Source organism: Bombina bombina, chromosome 6, assembly GCF_027579735.1.
Source record: "Bombina bombina isolate aBomBom1 chromosome 6, aBomBom1.pri, whole genome shotgun sequence".
In the NCBI taxonomy this organism is placed as follows: domain Eukaryota; kingdom Metazoa; phylum Chordata; class Amphibia; order Anura; family Bombinatoridae; genus Bombina; species Bombina bombina.
This window is the reverse complement of record NC_069504.1, coordinates 750,923,125-750,931,927: the sequence shown is the minus strand read 5'-3', so window position 1 is coordinate 750,931,927 and position 8,803 is coordinate 750,923,125. Positions and strand designations below refer to the sequence as shown.

At 34.9% G+C, this 8,803-nt stretch overlaps 1 protein-coding gene across 3 annotated transcripts in view; it reads left to right on the top strand.

Annotated features, from left to right (window-relative positions):
• Nucleotides 1–595: 595 nt before the first annotated feature.
• LOC128663612 (intercellular adhesion molecule 5) overlaps nucleotides 596–8,803 on the top strand; it is a 264,464-nt gene continuing 256,256 nt past the window's right edge. Inside the window, exon 1 of one of the 3 annotated variants that reach the window (XM_053718018.1) lies at nucleotides 596–846. In XM_053718018.1, coding sequence (XP_053573993.1) covers nucleotides 780–846 — 67 coding nt within the window. In that variant the 5' untranslated portion in view covers nucleotides 596–779. The remainder of the gene's footprint in view (nucleotides 847–8,803) is intronic. The other 2 variants (XM_053718019.1, XM_053718017.1) reach the window with 2 other exon arrangements.

The following is an 8,803-nucleotide window of genomic DNA, read 5'->3' as shown; positions in this document are numbered from 1 at the left end:
TTCCCCACCTTTTGAGCAAAGATTAAACTGTATGAACAAGTCATTTGTTTGTTCATTTTTTTGTTAAATTACACAAATGTATTTATTTTCCATTTGTCTTTATTTGAATGCACATCTATAATAATTACATTCCAGGAAATAATGATGGAGTGAGCAGTATCTTACAGAATACAATTAAATGGTATAGTGACATAAATAAGATAGACTGGTGACAATGACTGAAGTATGATAAAATATGCTGTTAGTAACAAATGTCAAACATAAGGAATCACGTCTAGTATTCACTAATATTATTAATACTATTCACTAAATTCACTTAAAAAAAACATCAAAATACTATCATTTAAAATCTGTAATCTTTACAGATTTACTAATACTTGGGTTAGCTTTCCAGTCATAAATGAATTCAAACTTTATAATCTCTGACTCTGAACTGAGATGTACTGAATTATTTTAATTCAAACGTGCTGCAAGCTACTGAGTCAGTCAAATATGAAACTGAAAGTCGGAGGCAACACTAGAACAGAAAACCCCCACCAATGACTGGGTGGGATTTGGTTAGCAGAGGAAGCAGACGTAACTGGTAAGAAGAGGCTGAATGTGAATCAGTGAAACACTCAGCAAAGCACAGCTTGAAAGAACAACCGATTTCAAATAAAGGCCCCAAGGAATAGGAAAACACTTCTATACTGAATTTTCTTCCAACCTATACAGAAGGATTTGTTTTGAAACCTGTTTTTTGGATTATCTGATACAAAACTTTTGGATTATAGTTTAACATGGCATCCTATTTAAACTGGAACTATCATCTAACGGTATTACTTATTCTTGTTACTTGTCTCACAGGTAAGCTCATTTTTATTCTTATTTACTATGAAACTGTTATATCAAATGATATACAATAAATTACAGTGTACTCACATATTTCATGTGTCTCTTTTGAAACCTGATATTTCAAAATGTACTTTAAAAAAAAAACTTTTGTGCTAAACAAACAATACTTTTAGTCTTTTTGTTTCTTCAGCATAGTATTTCTACAGTAAATATTTTAACATTTTAGTACTTTCTTGCTATGTATCATGAAAAAACAAAGCCACAAAAAAAACTATTGAACAATATATGTAAAGATCTTAAAGGCACATGAAAACCATCATTTTTCTTCTTATTACTTTTCATGATTCAAATAGAGCACATGGTTTTAAGCAGCTTTCCAATTTACTTCTTTTATCCAATTTGCTTCATTCTCTTGTTATCCTTTTTTGAAGTAGCAACAATGCACTACTGGGAGCTATCTGAAGACATCTGGTGAACCAATAATAAGAGGCATTTCTGTGCAGCCACCAATCAGCAGCTAGCTCCCAGTAATGCACTGCTGCTCCACAGCCTACCTAGATATGCTTTTCAAATAAAGATACCAGGAGAATGAAGCAAATTAGATAATAGAAGGAAATTGGAAAGTTGTTTAAAATCACATATTCTGTCTAAATAATGAAAGAAAAATGTTGGGTTTCATGTTCCTTTTAAATCTGGCAGTGATGTGTTTATTAATGTATTTTATAGAAGGATTTCAGTCATATGCCATAAAAGCCAGTTCTAAGATCATAGTTCTATGTATAAAGCATCTCTACTGGCAAACTGTGTGGGGCATAAAGGGGAATACAATTTAAAGGGACATGGAACCCATTTTTTTCTTTAATAGAGCATCTTTATAAATAACTTTAAAGTTTACTTCAGATTTAAATTTTGCTTCATACTCTTGGAATCATTTGTTGAAGAAAGAGCAGAACCACTGGGAGCTAGCTTAACACACCAGTAAGCCAATTATAAGAGAGCAAATTAGATGATAGAAGTAAATTAGAAAGTTGTTTAAAATGGTATAATCTGAGTCATAAAGGTTTGGTTTCATGTCCCTTTAATTAGTTTGTTTGCGCTAACATGAAAGTTATTTTAGCTGTTTATCTAGATTGCATAAATAAATAGCTCCAGCTCTTCATGGATACTTCATGGATAGTGCATGGAGTATATATATAGCATGGAGTACATATATTACAAGTCACCGTGCCCACGTGCGTGCAGCATGGGGTGTGAGCACGTGGCAGAGAAAAAAATAAATAAAAAATACAAACCCCACCCCCCCCACACACTGATTATTAGGTATAGCTAAAGATTGATTGCTCACTGGTTAAAATGGACAACTTCTATAAAAAAAACCCTGTTTTTAAAGGGATAGTCAAGTCGAAAATTAAATTTTTATGATTCAGATAGAATATGCAATTTTAAGCAACTTTCTAATTTACTCCTATTATCATTTTTTCTTTGTTCTCTTAGTATCTTTATTTGAATGTAAGCTTAGGAGCAAGCCCATTTTTAGTTCAGCACGTGGATAGCGCTTGCTAATTGGTGGCTACATTTAGACACCAATCAGCAAGTTCTACCTAGGTGCTGAACCAAAAATGGGCTGGCTTCTATGCTTACATGTTTGCTTTTTCAAATACAGATACCAAGAGAACGAAGAAAAATTGATAATAGAAGTAAATTAGAAAGTTGCTTAAAAGGGCCTGCTCTATCTGAATCATGGAAGTTTCATTTTGACTAGACTATCCCTTTAACAAATGAACATCCAATGTGATGCAGTCAAAGCAGGCAGTTTAAAAAAAGTTTCCAATTTAGTTCTATTATAAAATGTTGTTCTCACTGTAGAAGATACCTAGGTAGGTAGTGTGCACATGCCTGGTGAGCTACATTGCTGCCATCTAGTGCTCATGCAAATGAATAACATTCTTGCCATACTGTTGCTATATAGAGCTGCACACACGAGCACGCTCCTGAGCTTACTATTCAGACATATTTTTTATACCTTTGTGCTAAATAACATAATAGTAAAAAAAGTATATATTATACATTATATATTATACATATATGCAGCAGTGTATTTTGACCTATAAGCCAACAAGGCCTAGGGCAGCAGGATTTAGGGGCAGTAAATATTAAGAGGTAGTTCTGTGGCATAATATATTCTTACTCCTATTCTCTTCAAGTGTTGTTATATTTATTCATTTTATTACAAATCAATTATCCCTGGTTCTGTAAAGGAGGAAGCATGGCACCTCTATGTCTGTAGCCTCTGGTTGAGAAACATGTATGAGTCATAAATGAGCTACAATTGTTGGGGATGGTGTGTGTGTGTGTGTGTGGGGGGGGGGGGGGGTCTAAAAACAACAGATCTCAAAAGGCCTAGGGCAGCATGATAACTAAATATGCCTCTGGTATATTTGTTTTACATATATGTATATCATCTCTACTGGCTGTGGGTGATTTATTGCTCAGTCTTTACCTATTTTTTGTCCATAGAACTCTCCATTGACAGATCTTTCCCACTTCTGTGTTAGTGGGTCACTAAAATGTGATGGAGTTCTCCTAACCTTAGTGAATAAGCTGGAGAGCTCTTTAAAGGGACATGAAACCCAAAACCTTTCTTTCAGAATTAAAGCATACTTTTTTAAAGAACTTTTCAATTTACTTCTATAATATATTGTGCTTCATTCTTTTCTGATCCTTTGTTGAAGGAGCAGCAATTCACTACTGGGAGCTAGTTGAGCACATCTAGTGAGCAAATGACAAGAGGCTTATATGTACAGCTACCAATCAGCAGCTAGCACACACTAATGCCTATTCTGCTGTGTTTATTAATGTATTTTATAGAAGGATTTCAGTCATATGCCATAAAAGCCAGTTCTAAGATCATAGTTCTATGTATAAAGCATCTCTACTGGCAAACTGTGTGGGGCATAAAGGGGCATACAATTTAAAGGGACATGGAACCCATTTTTTTCTTTAATAGAGCATCTTTATAAATAACTTTAAAGTTTACTTCAGATTTAAATTTTGCTTCATACTCTTGGAATCATTTGTTGAAGAAAGAGCAGAACCACTGGGAGCTAGCTTAACACACCAGTAAGCCAATTATAAGAGAGCAAATTAGATGATAGAAGTAAATTATCTGATCCTTTGTTGAAGGAGCAGCAATTCACTACTGGGAGCTAGTTGAGCACATCTAGTGAGCAAATGACAAGAGGCTTATATGTACAGCTACCAATCAGCAGCTAGCACACACTAATGCCTTTGCTGCTCCTGAGCCTACCCTTGGTATGCTTTTTAACAAAGGATAGCAAGAGCATGAAACACATTTGATAATAGAAGTAAATTGCAAAGCATTTTTAAAATCACATGTTCTTTCTGAAGCATAAACATTTTTTAATGTACTGTCTCTTTAAGATCAAAATATTCTAGGTGACTCTACTGTTTGGAATGATATGAGTAGCCAACCAGTACCCTTATCTGTATAGAGCAGTCATGCAGAGCTTAATGTAATGCAAACTGTTTTACATTAGTTCTAGAAATTAACCTAAACTGCTGCAAACATGGTACAGGACAATAAATGTACTAATAATCAATATAACCAATTAAAAAAACATAACGTGGATATAATTTATACCAGAAACTTATTGAAGTCACACTGTGGTGATAATTGTTACCAATATGTAAACACTCATAGCTTTTCCGGCCAGGCAGAAACGAATGCGTAATTAAACTTATGTGGTTATACAATATCTGGTAAAATAATGCGGATAATAAGTAAACACATGCAAATATGAACTCTTTCTCACATATAAATAACTTCCACTTTTATGCCTTTTAAAAATAATTATGTCGCATTATGCTTACTCATATATAAGTTTCCTGTGACCTGGGGCTTTCCACGTGGGGATTTTTATGATGTTTGTGTGATCTAGCAAGTGTGAATATACTTACGACACAGGCACTATGATAAAATATGTAATAATAACACCCTAGTCCAGTGGTCTCAAAGCACCGGCCCTGGTGCCATATGCGGCCCTCAAGATATTTTAATCTGTCCCTCCTTTGTTTATTAGTTAAATTATTAATTTAAATACATTTTGTAGGATTCTAATAGGTGTAACAAGTTGATGTTGACAAGCGTGCATTGTCCAGTGTAGACTCGCATTATGCACTGCTTGGATAAATGTCACTTTTTATTCAGTTCCAGAATGATCACTTTGCTTGGCTCTCACAAGATAAATATACACTGTGTTTGTCTATTGTGGTCTAAAGCTCCCCCCATGCACTACTATGTGGGTAAATGTCACTTCCAGTTTCTAGTATATCCAATTCCAGAAAACTCAATCTGTTTAAGTGACCCCCATGGGAGAAGAACAATTAGCCAGTGGCCCCCGGATACCATGAGCTTGATACCCCTGGCCTGGTCTAGTGATTGCAAATCTATAGCACCAGTGACCAAGGTAGTGCTCCAGACAAATTTGCTGGTAGTCTCTGGGCTACAACCATGTTGCTTGCTTAAACTGGCTATGATTGTTGTGCTAAATAATACAATTTTGCTTATAAATCCATACAGCACAGAAGTTTTCTTCATAGAAAATGTTGTCAGCTAGGTGTCATTATGATGTCTCCGGGTGGGGGCAGTGTTCAAATGTGCAATATTATAACATTTTTAATATTTATAAATTTACACTAATCTTTTCTCCACTTTCGGGCCATATTACAAGTGGAGCGTTATTTAACGTTCCCTCTTGAGCATTAAACGCGTTAGAAGTAAGGTTTTTGTACGTGTCGGTTTGCGCTCATATTATGAGTTGAAAGTAAACTGTTTTTTCTTGTTTGCTAACCTGGCGAGCAGAAAAAGCCGAACTTAGAATAACGCGTGATAACCTATTCCCCATAGAAGTCAATGGAGGCTTAAATACAAGGTAATCACAGAGGTAAAAAGTGTATTAATATAACAGTGTTGGTTATGTAAAACTGGGGAATGGGTAATAAAGGGATTATCTATCTTTTTGACCAATACAACTGTCCCTTTAAAGTTTTCTTTTGCGTATATGTTTGCCCTTGTGTAGATCTTTAACATAAATTCTTCTCACTTCTTTTATTTTAACATAATCTTTTAAAACAAGTGCAAATAACACACAAATCCTAATAAACCATAACCTTTTTAAAACATTTTTACTAAATAATTGATATTCTTTAGCCCTACAAGATTATTAACCATATAAAAACAAATTTAAAGGGACAGTCAAGTAAAAAAAACTTTCATGATTTAAATAGGACATATAATTTTAAACAACTTTCCAATTTACTTTTATTACCAATTTTGCTTTGTTCTTTTAATATTCTTAGTTAAAAGCTAAACCTAGGAGGCTCATATGCTAATTTCTTAGACCTTAGGCCGCCTCTAATCGGAAAGCATTTTGACAGTTTTTCACCACTAGAGGGCGTTAGTTCATGTGTTTCATATAGATAACATTAAGCTCAGGCACATGAAGCTCCTAGGAGTGAGCAATTATTGGCTAAAAATGCAAATCTGTCAAAAGAACTGAAATAAGGGGGCAGTTTGCAGAGGCTTTGATACAAGGTAATTACAGAGGTAAACGTGTATTATTATAACTGTCTTGTTTATGAAAAACTGGGGAATGGGTAATAAAGGGATTATTTACCTTTTTAAACAAAAAAATTCTAGTGTTGACTGTCCCTTTAAGTATTTTCCCTCTGTTGCTAAAGGAACATGAAACCCAATTTTTTTTCTTTAATGATTCAGATAGATCATACTATTTTAAACAACTTTCCAATTTACTTCCATTATCAAATTTATATTATTCTCTTGGTATCCTTAATTAAAGGAGCAACAATGCCCTACTGGGAGCTAGCTGAGCACATCAAGTAAACCAATGACAAGTGGCATATATGAGCAAACACCAATCAGCAGCTAGCTCTAAGTTGTGCATTGCTGCTTCTGAGCCTACCTTGCAAATTAGGAATTAGAAGTAAACTGAAGTTGTTTAAAATAGCCTGCTCTTTACTTTTATTTTAATTGAAACCACAGCTGTTCTGTCTCTCTCTTTCATTTTCAGTTTCCTATATTAGTACAAGGTCAATCTGTTGTTGATTTATGGCTCCTGAACACAGTGCATACCCTCTCCCCTGCATTTATCTATGGCTGAATGATCTCTTGCTGTACTCTCTATTCTTCCCATGTAACTACCCTCTTACTCCTCAGCTTTACTTGTGATTGCTTCATCTGCCAATACACTTTCCTCATCTTTAAAGGGACCATTTGCTAAATTACCAGAAAGTGATGCATTATAACTGTAAAAAGCTGCTAACAATATATCACATGAACATCTAAAAAAAAAAAAGATATTTTACCTCAAAATGTTTTCTGCTCACCAGAGTAAGTGCCCTGTGATCTACAACTACTCTTTTTTTTAAAAAATGTTTTTAATTAAAGTCAGTTCCAGAGCAGCAATGTACTACTGGGAGCTAAGTTCATTTAAAAGTGTCTTACAATTACATGTCATGTCCCTTTAAGTCCCTTTGCATCACTTATGTTACAATATATACTGCAGCTCCTTGGTTCTCCATTCACTGTATCCTTTTCTTTCCTCACTCATTATTCCCTACAATTAGATGCCTTCCAACGTGGTGGCCTCTTTTGGAGGGGAAACCCCTTTCTAAGTAATTCCCCTGTCCCTCTTTTCAAAGGGCCTCTAAATATAAATGGAAATCCCCACTCTCACATGAAGTCTTGTAAAGCATTACTTTTTAAAAAGGGACAAACCCAAAACTGTTTATTCATTGTTTGGACAGAGCATGCAATTTTGAACAAATTTCTAATTTACTTCTATTATCAAATTGTCTTCATTCTCTTGGTATCTTCAGACATGTAAGCTCAGGAGTATTATATGGCAGCAGTTTTTCAGTAATGTTATCCATTTACAAGAGCACTATTTCCTGCCATATAGTGCTCCAGACACATATGTAGGTATCTCTTCAACACAGAATACCATGGGTATAAAACTAATTTGATAATACAATTACATTTTTATTTTTATTAAAGGGACACTCAAGTCAAAATTAAACTTTTATTATTCTGATACAGCATGCAATTTTAAACAACTTTCCAATTTACTTACATTAACAAAATGTGCACAGTCTTTTTATATTTAGACTTTTTTGAGTCACCAGCTCCTTCTGAGCATGTGCAATAATTCACAGAATAAGCTTGTATGCATTTGTGATTGGCTGATGGCTGTCACATGGTATGTGTATGCGTTTGTGATTGGCTAATGGCTGTCACATGGTACAGGGGGAGTGGAAATAGACAAAACTTTTAAAATTGTCATAAAGAAATCTACTACTCATTTGAAGCTTAGACTAAGTGCTGTTGCATTGTCTTGTTATCTTGCATTCATTGGTTGATTATGCAAATCTACTGTGTTGACTGATCCTTTAAATTTTAAGCTCTGCCTGAATCACAAAAGAACATTTTTGGGTTTCATATTTAACATGTATAGAGAGGCAGCAGGTATTAGTATTGTGCCCAGCTTAAATGCATATATTAAATAAATCATTTGCAGAACAAGCCACCATTTCAGTTGAGAAGGAACTTCACCAATATATAGTTGGCAACTATCCAGACATTCATGTTTTTATTGCCTCGTCCCATAGTCTAATTACCCCGGGAGTCTGTTTCGCATGGCACAAGTCTACCCTAAGGCAAGGCTCGACAAACCCAGGAGCCTGGGAGTTACTGGCTCCTAGAATTTTTCCCCTGGCTCCTAAAAATGTGGGGTTATTCCAAATATATCTATATACAAATACCACTGTCTGGCTCCTAAAAGTATGTTTGGCTTCTTCTACATATTCTTTCTGACTCCTAAATTTGAAACAGATTTGTCGACCCCTGCCTTAAGGTATGGGCTTGGCATTG